The sequence below is a fragment of the Sparus aurata genome, chromosome 12 (assembly GCF_900880675.1).
Source record: "Sparus aurata chromosome 12, fSpaAur1.1, whole genome shotgun sequence".
Taxonomy (NCBI): domain Eukaryota; kingdom Metazoa; phylum Chordata; class Actinopteri; order Spariformes; family Sparidae; genus Sparus; species Sparus aurata.
Genome location: NC_044198.1, coordinates 27,297,491 through 27,313,836, shown reverse-complemented (window position 1 = coordinate 27,313,836; position 16,346 = coordinate 27,297,491). Strand labels below are relative to the sequence as shown.

Genomic DNA, 16,346 nt, shown 5'->3' with positions numbered 1-16,346 from the left:
TACCCTGGTCCTGGGGACCCACTGCCCTGCATGTTTTAGAAGTTTCCCCGCTCCAGCACAGTTGAGTCAAAAGAATAGGTCATTATCAAGCTTCTGCAGAGCTTGATGATAAGCTTATCATCTGAATCAGGTAAACATCTCACACATGCAGGGCAGTGGGTCCCCAGGACCAGGATTGAGAAACACTATTCAACAGCATATCTTCTGATGCTATCCAAGCTAAATGATAAGCTATTGCATGTTTTAAAAATCATGTTAATCATTTAACAATCTTTACATTGTGAATAATGTTAGCAGACAGTGATGACCAAATAAAGTAAAATCAATTTAATCAACATTCAATATAGGCTAAATGTAGAGACATGACAAAAATCTGAACAATTAGTACAATAAAATTATGGTCACAACCTATTGTCCATGCACAATCTGGAAAAATTAACAATTAGATATCAATTATCAATTATAATACTTTTTACTTTTATAAAAAATATCATTTAAAATCAGTAAAGCCATCACAAAATCATGTTAAAATACAATTACACTTAACCACCAATAACCTCAAACAAACTGTAACCAATTGGGCCTATGTACATTTGTGTTAGGGGTGGAACGGTTCATTAAAAAAATCCGTCCCTTTCGGTACGCTAGTCACGGTTCGGGGCGCGTGTGTACCGTTCGGTTCATAGGCACGCGCAACTTCTTTTTCTCATTTACTAACGAGGCGAAGCGTGTACACTCCAGAGCAGTAGGTGGTGGTACTGAGCTGGATGCCAACCGCCAGTAGACAAGAAGAAGAAGCGAAGCGGTGTAGCAGATAGTAATAGAGTACCTTTGGGTCAGCTGTGGAGACATGTGTCGGCATGGTGAGTGGGAAAGAGTCGGAGCTACAAGATGCGCCAGCAGCACTGTATAGGACAGCTGTATGGGATCACTTTGCATTTAGAGTGACCTATGATGACGGCGGTACGAAAGTTGTTGACAAAAGTGCGACAGTGTGCAAGCATTGTGCAATACATGTTGTTTATGCTAACAATAACACCTCCAGGGCTACTGAGAGTTTCCTGACTGTGGCTGCCCATTACATTACATTAGTGACAGTGAATAACTATTTGTTCTTGGCATTTGTTAACCTCTTAATGAACGCCCCCATTTTAAGGTTCTTTTTCCAAAATGACGTACCGAAATTAAAAGCATGACAGCTCCCACATAGTTTGAGACTCAGGGATAAGAGGTGATAACACCCTCAAGTTTTTTCTAGAAGTGATTCTATGACATACTGACACAGAGTTACAGAGGTTTGAACACAGGTTTTGGTTTCCGTCTAAACACAAGGGTGTTCTTATGTAGGAACGGTGTTCCTTAAGGGGTTAAAGATAACTTTCTTTGCCAAATAAATGAAAAGCATGTTGGAACTAGCAATGTCTCCTCTCTTGCAGTGCCAGAATCTTACCTACTTTTAACCTAAGACTATCACAATGATGTATCAAATATCAGACTGCCTCATTCTTCCAGTTTTAAACTGACAATACAAGACATAATTGATTTTCCTAACGATCAGCGTATACTGAACTGAACCGAAAACCGTGACCACAAAACCATGATATGAACCAAACCGTGGATTTTGTGAACCGTTCCACCCCTAATTTGTGTGTGTGCGTGAGTGCGGGATTCCAGCTGGTGATGGGCATCACTCATGGTCGAGTCCATCATAGAAGCCGTGGAAGTCCTTGAGCAACACCTTCTTCAGTTCTTGCAGGTGTTTGAACTTCAGCTCTCTAATGATCTGGCTGGATATGTACAGTGGGGACACTGTGGTGACTCTGATGTTCTTCAGTAGCAAACTTAAGGACGGCATTGCTTAAGAGCAGGTTTTGGTTCTGGTAGCCACATCCATCATTCCATAGGATGTACTCTTCATACGAGGGGGTTGCTTCAAGAAAGTTCTCGATGCATGAAGCAAACTCGTTGGCAGAGAGATCAGCTTCACCCTCATACTACAAGTAATTTGTCGCATCATGTGATGTCATGTCAAAGATGGTGAAGTTATGGACACTGAGCTTAGTCTTATAATAGAGGGCGGATGCTTGCAGCTTGGGGCAGAGCAGGAGCCCCTCTAGATCCATGCATGCCACCAAGGTCTTCTCACCTGCCTCTTCTTTGTCCTTTTGTGTCATAGCTCATGCAGTGTCTTTTTTAATGCAGTGCTCCTCCCATGTCGCAGCTTCGATGTTCCCAGCCTTGAATGCACAGCAGGTATCGCACTGGTTTTCTTTGGGTGAAAAAGGGACAGATTTAAGTCATTAAAAACATTGGAAAAGACTTTCCTTGACAGAGGCTGGATGCCACGTTCTGCACTAGAGCGCTTGTACTCCGTGTGGAGCTGACTGATGGACTTGAAAACAGGCTCCAGGTACATCTTAGATGACGAGGACCTACAGTAGTGAGATGGAACTTTTGGAAGGTCCAGAAGGAAGGTCTTCAGGAAGTCTTGCTGTTCTATCCTCACCCTCACTCTCTCAGTTTTTTCAGGACTTTCCCCTCTTCTTCCTATCCACTTCAAAAAAGACCACTGCTTTATGCCGAGGGTTGACAGGAACATGCGTTGGCATACTCGCAGTCTTCTACCATCCACGACAAGGTGACAAAAAATGGATGTTGACCTCCTGGATTCCTCTGCTCCTGTCCGCCGCCGCTTAACACTGCACATCTCTACTGAAGACTTAACAAATATTTTCCTCTCTTTCCAGTCTAATTTCCCCCAGAAGTACTTAAAGATCTTCTCCCTCTTCAATTCCTCTACTTCTCTGCAGTGCAGTTTAGTGGACTTTTGACAAGCTGCAGACTGGCATGGCTTCCCCATTTGTTTTTCTTCCTTCAACACTGGCTCTTGATTCTTCCTCCCCTGATAGGATTGGCCCCTCATTCTCCTTCTTTTGTGGATGTTCACCCTCCAGTTCTCTGGATTTGCCCTCTTCCTCGGCCTTCCCAGACGAGCCTCATCAGCTGAGGAGTCCTCCTCAACTCCTTCTCCTGTTTACAAGAAAAACAGAGAAAATAAATATTCTGTAAATGGACATTGTTCTCTGTGTGTCTCTGTGCCTCAGAGTGTGTCTATGTTATTTAGTGCCATTTTACTTCTTACTCCATTATGATCTGTGAAGCCCTTTGAGTTGCATTTTTTGTATGAAAGTTTCTCCAGTGTTTCTCAATCCTGGTCCTGGGGACCCACTGCCCTGCATGTTTTAGAGGTTTACCTGCTCCAACACACTTGATTCAAAAGAATGGGTCATTGTCAGGCTTCTGCAGAGCTTGATGATAAGCTGATCATCTGAATCAGGTGTGTTGAATCTAAAACATGCAGGGCAGTGGGTCCACAGGACCAGGATTGAGAAACACTGTACAGAAATAAAACAATTGTTAATGATAATAAAAATAATAATAATAATAATAATACCTTCATTTCCAGATTCGTCAGGGACAAAATCATCATCAGGAGAATCAACCTGGTCACATTCAACTTCATCTTGAAAAGAAAGAGGAACACATTTAGTACACACTGAACGCAATGTTGACATAATTCAATGTTGCTAGTAGCTTCCTAGTTAATCCTAGTTTTCCACAAACCTTCTTCCTCACTGCTGTCTACCACCGCCCCTGTCTCTGCCTCAAGTTCCCTATCTTACTTTACATTGATCAACACACAAAGCTCCTCTAAAGAAAAAGACATGTCTATCCTGAAAAAGAGAAAACAGAATGCACAGTGCTAGGGCATCAATCAAAAAATTTCTTTACCGGTACCAATACTGATACCTTCACTTTAATACCGCTTCCTGAACGATTATTTTTTCGATACCAATTTTATAATATCAATTCCAACAAAAAGAAAATTAGATAACACATTACAGTACAAATCTTGAGTTTTACTTTTCAGCTTTGGTATTTTTCCACTCCAAGCAGTTTTCTTACAGAAAAAAAAAAATGCTAACAGTTTGATTGTGTCTACTGTGAGGAGAAGATAAACTTAACAGTGAACGTTAGGCGAGCCGTTTAACCAGCCAACCCTGATTAGCACATCTTTACAAGCTAAGCTTTATCTGTTACTGTCAATCTCTAGTTAGTCGTGTTGCTGGCCCGAGCAACAGTGACTTTTCATCAATCTTGCTAAAATGGAGCCATGCTTTTGACCTCAGTTTTTTAACCAGTTTGATGACACACACAACTACAGTTCACAACACTGCTACACTTGAACCCCGTCTGTGGGCGTAACCGTCTCTGGTAACCACGTTTGTATTTTTCCTGCATGCCGCAATCACATGTAACGTACAGCCAATCACAGGCAGTATGATCAAATCTTGATCACTTGATTAACCTCTGGGGACCGAAACTTGGCACCGAAAGACGAGGCAATTTTTGACACCTGGTACGACTGAAAGCCTTTCAGTCAGTGCCATAAAAGAACCGAAGTTCGGTACGCAGCCCTACACAGTACATGCAACAGTCTACATCATTTTAAGGTACTAAATTGGAGAAATGACACATTTATGAACACATCTCGGTAAGTAATGAAATGTATAAGTAAATAACACATGATAACGATGGGCTGCTGACACACTACATAGGGCCAGTAATATTAAGTAAACTGAGGGGTCACTCGATGCAGCGACATTAGCCTAGATGCTTTAAGTTTGAAGTCTGCCAGATATACATGGTATAAAAAGTTTAAGAACATGGTAAATAGTCCGGTGGATAGCGTTAACTTAGCTTAGTTTGACGGCGGAAAACCCCATGTTTGATTTTAAGCAAATATCTGTCTAATCACAATACAGATCAAGGCACCATTTATTAGCAAGCTAGTTAGCATGCTATCAAGAGTTACACCCTATCCATTAGCATTGAGTGGTAAAGAATTACCAATATAAAGTAATCCATACAAATGTCAACGTGAATGAATGTTAACTAAAGTTAGTACAAACTTGAATACAGTCATCAAACAAGAGGCTTATGGTGATACTTTACCTTGACTGCACGAAGAAAGTGACGAGTGGCGACTAGCTGATGTCGCTGATGCAATTCCAAAGGGGCGTGGAGATACGCAGTTTGATGGACACTTCTGACATCCAATGGAAATACGCGGTATAAATGAAACACCTAATAAAACCTCTTCTTATTGGTCATTTAGATGTTGAACACTAACAGTAGACAGAGGAGAAGGGGTGCATTCCATAAATGATAAGAAGTCAAAATCCTAAAAAGTGGAGATACGCGGTTTTCATCGGACATCGACGATATGGGTAACATCTGGAGTTAGTTCTCGGGGGGAATACAAAGTCTACAGAGAGCCTATTAAGGACTTTGTGGACTGGTGCCAGCGGAACCACCTCCAGCTCAAAACCAGGAAGACCAGAGAGTTGTTCGTGGAGTTCCGCAGGCAAAGACAACCCTGCACACAGGTGAACATCCAGGTCTGATTCTGATCAGACAAACTTTGCCCAGGCAAAATTATGGTTTCTCACCTGTGGCTTCTCATGTGAACTGTTAAGGCACTGGGTTGATTAAAAGTCTTCCTACATGTTTTGCAAGAATACGGCCTCTCACCTGTGTGGTCACTTGTTGGTTCTGCCTCACTGTGGTCACTTTCCTCATAAGTTGGCGGCAACATGACGGTATACGTCTCCACCTTCAGTACAAGCTGCTCTCCCTCCTGACTGGTGCAGAGTTCCTCCTGTTCCTCTTTAATCTCTGGAGGCTCTGGGTCCTCTTGGTCCAGACTGGATTTCCTCTCCTGGTTACAGAGCTGCTGGTCAGTGAGAACCTCCTCCTCCATACAGACATGTTGCTGTGGGAGCTCTGGAGGAACAGAGAACAAAAGACAGAGAATTAATGATATCTCTGGTTTCCCCCACCATCAAAAACATGTACATGAGGTTGATTCTCCAGTCCGTGTCCTTGACAGAGACACTGGCTCACATCTGGAGTTGGTTCTCGGGCCTGACACACGCTGCTCACTGCTGCCTCAGGATGGGTTGAATGCAAAGTACTAACTTCACCTTGTTGTATATTGTATGAAATGTGATCAAATAAATACTGAGAAAGTAAAAGCAGTCCTACAACGGAATGGTAACAAACGCAATAGCCAAGTTGGGACATTTGATAAAAACATAAAGTGAAATACCATAAAACAAAACCGATAACACTTTGCAGTGAAGCCAGTTGATTTAATGAATAAAATTAAATACTTGACAAAAAAATAAAACGACACCTGTGTTGGCAGTAAAAGGAAACTCAGGGGTTTCACTTAGAAACCATCAATAAATTACTGTCTGACACAAACAAAAACAATTATGATTTAACCCATTGACTCCAAACCGATGCTGAATTGTATTAATACACTGGGTGATGAGGACACACCTTGTTATATTGACTTCAGTGCTCCTCATATTTGTTATTAATATTTTTTAAGGTAAAACGTATTTTTGTTCGAATAGCTTCCATCTCATCTGATCCACTGACCAAAAATCAATGCCGAAATGTCTTCCTAACAGGTTGAATGAGACACACCTCTTTCTGTTTAATTTTAGAGCTCCTCACATGTTTCGGAACGTTTTGTGTGTAAAATCATCATTTTCTGAGCGGAGTTTCGCCGCGGTCTTCTATAGAACGGAGCCCAGCCGTGCAGAGAACACTCAGAACCTCCGGAGTCCCGGAGTGGAATGAACCAAAACGAGGGAAACACTCGTATGTTCGCTCCATGTAGTGAAACGTGGCTGCGATGCATATGTCCCCCTCTGTGGCTACTCCAGGGCTCTGAACATTAGTGTTATTAAAATAAGAAACTTTTACTCACCTATCCTGTGTAACCTTACTTGGGGTTTCCAGCAGATATCCAGCATGACGCGCTGCCGATCGATCTCTTCTTCGTACTGGACGATAGTTGTTTTAAAAACGCTGAATATTTCTTCAGCAGCAGCAGTTAGTCGCTCGTTGACAAACTCTCTCAAACTCTCAACTGAACTCATTGTTCTTTAATTACTCATTCAATAATGAGCTGCGCTGTGACTCAGTAACGTCTTCACTTCATTCATTACACACAGCCAGCTAATGCTGCTAGCTGCTACTGTTTACTTCCGCTGGGTGCCACGCTCTAAAGCTCCGACAGAGGAAGTGCGGAGGCTTTTAGTTCCGCTTCAGACTGAAAACATTTAATTCAGAACTTGTTTAAAACATATCTGACTACAGTTTTAAACTTGAAGAAAATAACTGGGTCAACAAATGTTCTCCAGTTGCTAAGCAGACTCAAAAAGACTTTTCATTCTTTTTCCAATTTCTTACATGTTATTTGAATTAATTGAATTAACTATATTTAACACCATTTTCATACTCTTTTCACAAAGTATGTTTACATTATGTTTGTGTTTTGAAGTGGGGTCATTTAAAGAACATATCTATAGTCGGTCTGTTCCCTACGGTAATTGCCGATCAGCGCAGCCTCAGTTTGGAGAAGCAGAGAGTCGCTCCAGGCGCTCAGCTTTGAACAGAAGTGAACAGAGTCCAGTTACAAAGCAAATTTTAACCACCTAAAACAAGGCCTACCTTAAACAATCTATATCAGTTCAAATGCACGTAGTATTGAGAAAATTCACACATCGACATCAGACCGCCATTTCTTTTGCCACTACATTTTGTCAACCGCAGAACCAGCTGTATCCCTACGCAACTAGCAACCCAGCAGCAAATGGGCCTCGCCTCACTGTAGTTCATATTCCAGGCATATAGGTTCTGCTTGACATTCACCAAAAATTGAGAAGAAGAGATGGAACATGCACTTAAAGCTTGCGCGCTGTGAACAGACAGACAGCAGATGGAGAAACCAAACACAACAAGAAGAAGATGAAAATGGCTAGTACAAGGTCACCAGAATCGTTTGTGTGGACCATTAATGAGGTCGAACTGCTGCTGTGACTCACACTCAACTACAAGGCGAGAAGGTTGCAAGAAAGGCTCAATATCTTCTGTGGCACAAACATGGGCATGTGGTCCGCCCCCTGTTGTTGTTGTTGTTGTTGTGAGAGGTCATGGGGTTCAGAGGTCGAAGGCAAGAGGTCGAGGGGTGGGGCAGTGGCGTCATCTTTTTAGAAAGTATGCGGATTCGCTGTCCATGCGAAAACGGCAGGGCGGCATTTTCCGACATTTTCCAGCCTGAGACCCATTTTCAAAAAAGTGCGTTTTTCTGGCCAAAATTATGCAATACATGTGCATTTTCACAAAAGAGCATTCTCGTCTGAATGGCCAGTCGTTAACTCTCTTCACACCCTCCCCCTCTATGCTGGTCCTAGCTTTGTGGCTTGTGATGGTTCTGACACCTTCCCAGACCACCCTCATGTTGTTCTCCCTCAGCTTCTGCTCCACTTTTCTCCCTGTAGGATTTTTTTGCCTCCCTCAGGAAGCATTTCGCCTCCCACTGTGCTGCCTTCATCTTCTCTTTGTCCTTTGTCCTGAAGGCCTTTTTCTTCTTGTTGAGGACAGCCTTAACTCTCTGTGTTACCCATGGTTTGTTATTTGAGTAACACTGAACAGTCTTGGTGGGGGCAACCAGATCTGCACAGAAGTTGAGTTAGTCTGTGAGACAGTGAGTTATCCCCTCGATATCCTCATCATCATGTGCACCCAGCAGCACATCCCAGTCCGTGGTGGTGTTTACCCTTTAATGAGCGTAGAAAAACAATGTGCACACAGTTTTCCGCACCTCCCACACACCGCGCTGATTAGCCAGCACACCGCCAATCAGAGTATCCAATGGCTCAGACGGCCAACAGCCAACCTCCTCAGACTTGGCATGTTGAATCGGAGCAGACACCGTCTGCACGGTTCCAGAAGTTTCCAACGCAGCTGAACTCACTGAACAGATTTGTTCCCGTCCTCGTCCAAATCTCCCCAAATGCTTCAGACATCCAACGGTTGGGCTGGTGTGTTCCTTTCTTTACAGCTGTGGTATCTCCTCCGCAGCTTCGTTGGGATGTTGTGTCTCTGTCCAGGTGTGCTCGTCCTAAGAGCCAGCAACTCCTCTCCAGAATAAACGAGAGAGCTGACTCCTGTATGTTTTGAGTCCGCTGTATCCATGGGATACATGTAAAATCCTTTGTGAAGAAGTAAAATATATCTAAAAAATGCAAATCAGATGACGGGACTCTGGGTCACTTTTTCTGTTCCTGCTCTAAGCTTAGGATTTTTTGGGATGACATTTTCCACTTGTACAGTGTTATATATAGTAAACAGTTGATCCCTGACAGTCTTCTGATAATATTGGGCTGTTCCAACTTTCCTCATCACTACAACAAGCCCTCATGTTTGGTATGGTCGTAGCAAAACGATTTATTCGTAGAGATTGGAAATCAGTTTCTCCTCCTTGTTTTAAGAAATGGTTGAATGATATGGTTTCCTGTATCTACCTGGAAGAAATTCAATATACTCTGTCAGACACTCACTACAAGTTCCTTGCAGTCTGGGGACCCTTTAATGAGTACATTCAAACTGATAAAGTTCTTCCCCTGGACTAGTTACATTGGACTATATTCTTCTGTCTCATTTTGTTTTATACTGATTGCATTGTGCTTTGTAAAACCAAGCCTCTCCTTTTGATCCTGGCTCTCTGGACTCTGTGTTGGACTTTAACATCTACCTCTGTACTCTATATTCAGTACATGGACTGACATGTATAACACATTTTCTCATGTTTATATTACTGTGGGCTGGCAGTTTGTTTTGTCTAATTTTGCTTTGTTTCGTCTTGTTTTGTTCTGTTTATTTTGTTGTACATCGTCTGTTTTTTTCTGTGGTTTGAACTTAAAAAACTACTTAAATAAAGTGTTAAAATCAGTCTCATGTGTCCCACTTATTATCGCTCCTCGTGTCCTGCTTTTATCTAAACAGTTCTATGTTAAATACTTTGTTTTTACAGTAGCTTCCATGTATGAAACCAAAAAGTTAGCGGTTAGTTCAAAGTAGCAGTTTAGAATAGAGTACCACATTTCTTTGTGGAATTAAGCAGAGTAGATCTACACCTTAATACAAGGAGTACACAAACATAGTGTGAACACAGTGTGTGAAAAGAGGATGAAAATGGTGTTTAATATTGTTAATTACATGAATTTGAATAACATGTAAGAAATGGAAAAATAATTAAACGTCTCTTTGAGTCTGCTTGGCAACTGGAGAACTTTTGTTGGCCTAATCATTTTCTTCAAGTTTAAAACTGTAGTCAGAAAAGTTTTAAACAAGTTCTAAATTAAATGTCTTCAGGCGGAACTAAAAAGACTCCGCACTTTCCCTGTCGGAGCTTTAGAGCGTGGGACCCAGTGGAAGTAAATAGTAGCACCTAGTAACGTTAGCTTCTTTTGTGTGATGAACGAAGTGAAGACGGTACTGAGTCACAGCGCAGCTCATTATTGAATGAGTAATCAAAGAACAATGAGTTCAGTTGAGAGTTTGAGAGAGTTTGTCAACGAGCGACTAACTGCTGCTGCTGAAGAAATATTCAGAGTTTTTAAAACAACTATCGTCCAGTACGAGGAAGAGATCGATCGGCAGCGCGCCATGCTGGATATCTGCTGGAAACCCCAAGTAAAGTTACACAGGATAGGTGAGTAAAAGTTTCTTATTTTAATAACACTAATGTTCAGAGCCCTGGAGTGGCCACAGAGGGGGACATATGCATCGCAGCCACGTTTCACTGCATGGAGCGAACATACGAGTGTTTCCCTCGTTTTGGTTCATTCCACTCCGGGACTCCGGAGGTTCTGAGTGTCCGCTGCACGGCTGGGCTCCGTTCTATAGAAGACCGCGGCGAAACTCCGCTCAGAAAATGATGATTTTACACACAAAACGTTCCAAAACATGTGAGGAGCTCTAAAACTCAACAGAAAGAGTTGTGAATATTATTTAACTTGATGTTTTTATCAAATGACCAACTTGTTTTAATGGCTATGGCTTTTGTTACCAGTCTGTTGTAGGACTGCTTTTACTTTCTCAGTATTTATTCGATCACGCATCATACAATATACAACAAGGTGAAGTTGGTACTCTGCATTCAACCCATCCTGAGGCAGCAGTGTGTGTCAGGCCCGAGAACCAACTCCAGATGTTTGCCAGTGCCTCGGTCAAGAACACGGACTGGAGAATCAACCTAATGTACATGTTTTTGATGGTGGGGGAAACCAGAGATATTATTAATTCTCTGTCTTTTGTTCTCTGTCCCTCCAGAGCCCCCACAGCAACATGTCTGTAAGGAGGAGGAGGTTCTCACTGACCAGCAGCTCTGTAACCAGGAGAGGAACTCCAGTCTGGACCAAAAGGACCCAGAGCCTCCAGAGATTAAAGAGGAACAGGAGGAACTCTGCACCAGTCAGGAGGGAGAGCAGCTTGTACTGAAGGTGGAGACAGATACCGTCATGTTGACTCCAACTTATGAGGAAAGTGACCACAGAGAAGCAGAACCAACAAGTGACCACCAGCTCCTCTCTAACAACTCTCATGTAGCTGAGAGCCGAGACCAGAAAGGAGGAAAACATGGAGACTCAGGATCAGCTGGAGATGGAGAGCCGAAGAAAAAGAAAAGACGTCACGGAAAAGATAAAAACTCTACCTCATCAGACATTCAACATAACACTCATCCAGGTGAGAATTCTTTCAAATGTGACACATGTGGAAAGATTTTTAAATTTAAGTCCCTATTAAGTTCACACCTAAGAACCCACACAGGTGAGAAACCGTATACTTGCAAAACGTGTGGGAAAATATTCAGCCAACATGCAGGCATATCAACCCACATGATGACCCAGACAGAGGAGAAACTTTTACCTGTGAAATTTGTGGGAAGGTGGTCAGGTATTGTGCTCGATTAACTTATCACATGAAAGCTGTGAAAAGGGCGGTAGAGGTGAGAATGGAGCAGTAAACAGTGGGGGTGGAAGAGGTGGTGGGGGGCAGCAGAGATGACTGGGACGTGGAGGGGTGGGTGACTGGTCAAACCTATTGAATGATAGGTTTCATTGTTCACCCATGTCTGATCCCCCGCAGCCTGGGAGTCTGGTTTCTTCTGGCCTGAGATGCAGATTTTCCAGACTCCACTCCAAATCTCTGGTATAAATAGAATTATAGACTCTTAAATTTTTACTTGAATTGATTTATTTAATGACAGTATGCTCGATTTATTACTGTGTATGTCATTAGCAATGGCCAATGTTATGTAATAAAAGATACACAAAACAATTTATTTCAACAATTAGTTTTAATCAGGCTTTGCCACAAAGGTAAAATGTGCATTCCATGTAAACATCACAGTCTCCTAGAGCTCAACCACTCTGCATAGTGGCATGACTACAGCGACCTTTTCTTTGGTCTTGCTTCTCCCAGCAATGCGCCCAACAGGCAGAAATGATGCTGGGTATAACGTGTCTGTTCCCTGCAAGCTCCAAACTTCTATTGGCTCTCCATAAAAATGTCTGTCAGGATGGGGATCTAGCCAGGAAACTTGTGCAGTAACATGTTTGATTGCAGTACCTTTTGACACAACATTAACAACTACAAACTGCTTTATAATGGCTGGTCGTAGTTCTGCTAGAGGGTCAAGGATGGGTTCCTCAGAACTGTTAGTGTTTCCACACCACTTACCAAGCTGATCTTTCTGCTCTAGATCCATCGATTGAATAAGTTGCATTCAGATATGTCACCTGTTTACACATTGCATGTCTGTCAGGCTCCTCCAAGATTGTCTGGTGGAATGGAGATAGAAGCACCACTGTACAGTTTTCTAAGAGAAGTCTTTCTGCTGACACCAAAACACTGTGCTTCACTTACAGCATATCAGCTGTTGCATTGCATGACATAGTCCCAACCATTTGTCTTCCTAAAATACTGTCAAATTCAGCACCATATTCACATGTCCAGGGCATATGAAGCCAAACAGTTCAACAAATTTTGAGAGAAATGAATGCAGGTATCCATCTGCTACTTCCAGGCTATTAATGGAGTATGAGTATGATACAGGCCTGCACAAAGTCAAACCACATGTCATAGTGTATGTTGTTGATAAGCCCCTTCAGACAAAATGGTGAGTAAATGGTTGTCCGGTTTTTTCCACTGATCTGCTGTAAATCCTGTAAAGCCAGATGAAATCCGTAAGGGAATTCTTCCAACCTCGTATGGTCACATACTCATCCTATGTAAATGTTAAGTACACATTTAAAATGCATGCAATACCCATACTCGGCACCTCAAACGACCATACTCAGCCCATGAATGTGTCCATTTGAGAGTAAAAAGACAATCATTACGATGGCCATTTGAGTATGAAAAGATTTTAAAACTGTAGTTTGAAGATCATGTGCATCTCAAACAGCTAGCTTTAGTGCAATGAACCTGTTAAAATTACTCTGTGGGAACTTCATTCATGGGATTTTTGGATTTGTTTATAATTCAATTGTTTATTTTAGTTACTTTCATAGTTTCCTAACAGAAATGTAAACTATACACTGAGAGTAACAGTAGTAGTACTGAGAGTGGAAAACAATAATGTGGGTGAAACATTTTGGGTTTTCCCATTTTGAGCTCGGGATTGGCATGTATGGAACTTTATGCAAGTATATTCAAAGGGAATTTCATGCTTACCACATAACAGGAAAAGATGAATGCTTTGGTCATCTGCTGTTTCATCTGTGCAGAAGATACAGTTATGCATTATAATGCGATATTCATAATTGATTATTATTATTATTACAATAAACACAACGGTGAAAGCAACCACATTTTAACTAGACAATTTAAAGGGGGGATCAGGTACAGCTACAATATCTGTAGCCCACAGCTGTACAGGTGTAACAGTTAAATTGTGGCGCTCCCTGTTGTCTGAACTGTCAGTCGCTGGGTGCATTTCTTCAGATTCTTTCATCACTTCTTTTTCTGGGTCCTCGGAGTGCATTTCACTTTCATCAATCTCTTCAACTCCAACTTATCTTCGAGGTCTTTACACATCAACGGTACATAACTCCCGCCTGTTGGGTCATGTCTGGACAGCAGCAGGCTCTGTACATTTCTCCTAAACTCCATTTTCATTTTTGAAATGGCACTTTCTGTGGTCAAAATGCTGTGTCTGACAGAGTTCAGTGTTGCTATGTACACAGAAGCGCCAAGGTCTTTTCTTCAGTCTTTGGACTTTCATCTTTCAACTGACGTCACACGGTGTTTATATCCGAAGCTTCATAGGTGCCCGACGAGCCTTCTAGCTCGCGTCCAATCACGGGCATGACTCATACAGTAGTACTTGCAAGACGAGCATATAAACAGACATGTTTTTATTCCTGTACTCAGACCTTCTCCCCATTTCCTGTGTTTTTGCTGCTTCGCTGTTTCGTGATCTACAGTGGCCGGACAGCATCTCGCCTTCAACTCCCCTTCAACTCCTCTGCATGGACGTGATCAACCCCTTTCATCCAGTCTGCAGACCGACGAGAAGAAACTGCTGAACGCTATCAGTGGGCTGTCTCGTCAGCTTACTCTGCTTGCTGCTGATGTAAATGAGCAGGTCACCGTAGTAAACTCCAGGTTGCTGACCATAGAGTCGAAAAACTGTGTGGAAGAGACTAACTCTAAGAAGAGAAGACGGGTGCACAATCCTAAGATTGCGGTAAGAATATGTTTGGTGACTGCTAGCTAAGCTAAAAGTAGCCTAAAAGCAAAGCTTTTTTTTTAAGTAGCCCAAGCTAAAAGTAGTCTAGTAGCCTTGTAAAAGAACATGTGAGCAGAACCAGTGTAAGTTTCTTTATAAAAGTGTATTTTTTTGGTCTTGTAATTTACAGGAAGCAGTACGCCGTCTTCACAACTCGCAGGCAAATTGTAGGCGCTACAAACCGGAGCAGGGGTAAGATTTAAAGAATGTGCTTTCATTCTGCTGTATAAGGAAATAGATACGTTAATAGATACCGATCTTAACCGTACATTTTATTTTCACAGACTATCCTCGTCTCATAACGAGGCCGTGACCTCCTGTTTGCTCAGAGCTATGTCTGCAAGTCCAGATTTACATGATGCTGATAATGACGCCATTGTGTGTAAGTAACTTTTACTGTTTCCTCCTTCCCTGTTTAATTTTACTGTGACTTGTGTTTTTTATTCGAACCACTCTCATTTAATTGTTTTCCAGCTGCCTGTAAGACATATTACGAGACAGTACGCAGGAGCTTCAGGTACAAACAACCAGATCTTGCATCGCAGGCGGAAGCTGCAAAGAGTTCAGCTCGGAGTCGATCGAGGAGAAAGAGGGTAAGACTGATTAGATTAGATCCGTTTTTGGTCAATGTGACTATTGTTCAGGTGATTTGCAGTGCATCCCGCAGTACTGATTGTCTTTATTGATTGTTTTTACAGCTGCTGGAAGCGAGACAGAGTGTGCTAGCTGAGGATGAGGTGGACCTTTGGAAGTGCGCCACCATAGACCTGATGTCTGATGAAGAAGACGGCATCGTTGACGGCGTGTCTGGATGGATTGTGCGACCTCCGTCCTTTCGCAGCCGGGAGCTGACCAAGCTCTGTGCCACGCTGCAGTCGAGATTAGAGGCGATACCGAAGTACAGGGCAACGCACCACAGACGTCTACAAAATGGACCTTATTCAGACAGAATGCCGCCAGTTACCTACAGCTCCGAGGTGGCAAACAATGGCTTCACGGTGCTGTAGGATTTTGGGCATCTCGTGAGCTTCCAATCTGTTGTGTGGAAAGATCTCCTATGCTTTGTACATAGTTGTGTTTTTGTGCTAATAAAGCTCTTTCTTTGAATAAACAACACGTTCCTGGCAAATTTTCCTTTGCTCAATAAATTCATTCCCTTGATGGTAATAATAGTGTAGTCCATAGGATAACAATAACATGAATATACAACATAATAGCATATCATATATATATATATAATTATTATTTGGTTTTACATTTATAATGACCCAGGGTGACCAATAGTGACACATCTGCCAACCATTCACAAGTGATTTTTCTTGTTGTGAGTGAGGAAATTCAAGCCAGGCCAGACATTCTCTGGCCAGGTGTGGTTTCGCTGCTATTCATACACTAATTACAGTCATTAGCACCTCCGCAAGCTCCACATACATCATGGTTAGTTTCCGTCAATATGTGGCACGGACCATTGGAAATTGTCGTTAACTGCCGAAAATTAGGGAGATTTCTGGGCGCTTATGGGGACGAAAATCCCACTTTTCACGCAGTGTTCTGCACACCCTTCAGCTCATCCTACTCGCCTGACCTAAAGGCCCTCTTTTCTCCTTAAATAGGGCCTTTATGTCAG

At 42.3% G+C, this 16,346-nt stretch overlaps 2 protein-coding genes and 1 long non-coding RNA gene across 3 annotated transcripts; 1 reads left to right on the top strand and 2 right to left on the bottom strand.

Moving 5' to 3' along the window:
* Positions 1 to 312: 312 nt before the first annotated feature.
* On the bottom strand, positions 313 to 6,756 carry LOC115592917 (uncharacterized). Its single transcript, XM_030436180.1, has 3 exons — positions 5,596 to 6,756; positions 3,455 to 3,523; positions 313 to 3,030 (listed from the first exon to the last, which is right to left on the bottom strand). The coding sequence occupies exons 1-3, from the start codon at positions 5,822 to 5,824 to the stop codon at positions 2,171 to 2,173; spliced, it is 1,158 nt and encodes a 385-aa protein (XP_030292040.1). The 5' UTR covers positions 5,825 to 6,756; the 3' UTR covers positions 313 to 2,170.
* Positions 6,757 to 10,344: 3,588 nt separating this feature from the next.
* On the top strand, positions 10,345 to 15,825 carry LOC115592913 (uncharacterized). Its single transcript, XM_030436175.1, has 7 exons — positions 10,345 to 10,636; positions 11,257 to 11,670; positions 14,415 to 14,677; positions 14,850 to 14,911; positions 15,004 to 15,101; positions 15,194 to 15,312; positions 15,418 to 15,825. The coding sequence occupies exons 1-7, from the start codon at positions 10,447 to 10,449 to the stop codon at positions 15,724 to 15,726; spliced, it is 1,455 nt and encodes a 484-aa protein (XP_030292035.1). The 5' UTR covers positions 10,345 to 10,446; the 3' UTR covers positions 15,727 to 15,825.
* LOC115592930 (uncharacterized) lies at positions 12,265 to 14,418 on the bottom strand. The gene is made up of 2 exons (XR_003986240.1): positions 13,663 to 14,418; positions 12,265 to 13,151 (listed from the first exon to the last, which is right to left on the bottom strand). It is a non-coding gene; the product is annotated as an uncharacterized LOC115592930 (long non-coding RNA).
* Positions 15,826 to 16,346: the final 521 nt, after the last annotated feature.

Bases quoted from the DNA above. Each gene is read 5' to 3' on its own strand.
- LOC115592917 (XM_030436180.1), bottom strand. From the start codon at position 5,824: ATGGAGGAGGAGGTTCTCACTGACCAGCAGCTCTGTAACCAGGAGAGG. The intron at 3,524-5,595 runs GTGAGAGGCCGT...TTTCTTTTCAAG, and splicing joins ACCAACAAGTGACCACACAG to ATGAAGTTGAATGTGACCAG. The intron at 3,031-3,454 runs GTATTATTATTA...TCTTGTAAACAG, and splicing joins TGACGAATCTGGAAATGAAG to GAGAAGGAGTTGAGGAGGAC.
- LOC115592913 (XM_030436175.1), top strand. From the start codon at position 10,447: ATGAGTAATCAAAGAACAATGAGTTCAGTTGAGAGTTTGAGAGAGTTT. The intron at 11,671-14,414 runs GTGAGAATTCTT...CGTGATCTACAG, and splicing joins TCAACATAACACTCATCCAG to TGGCCGGACAGCATCTCGCC. The intron at 15,102-15,193 runs GTAAGTAACTTT...ATTGTTTTCCAG, and splicing joins TGATAATGACGCCATTGTGT to CTGCCTGTAAGACATATTAC.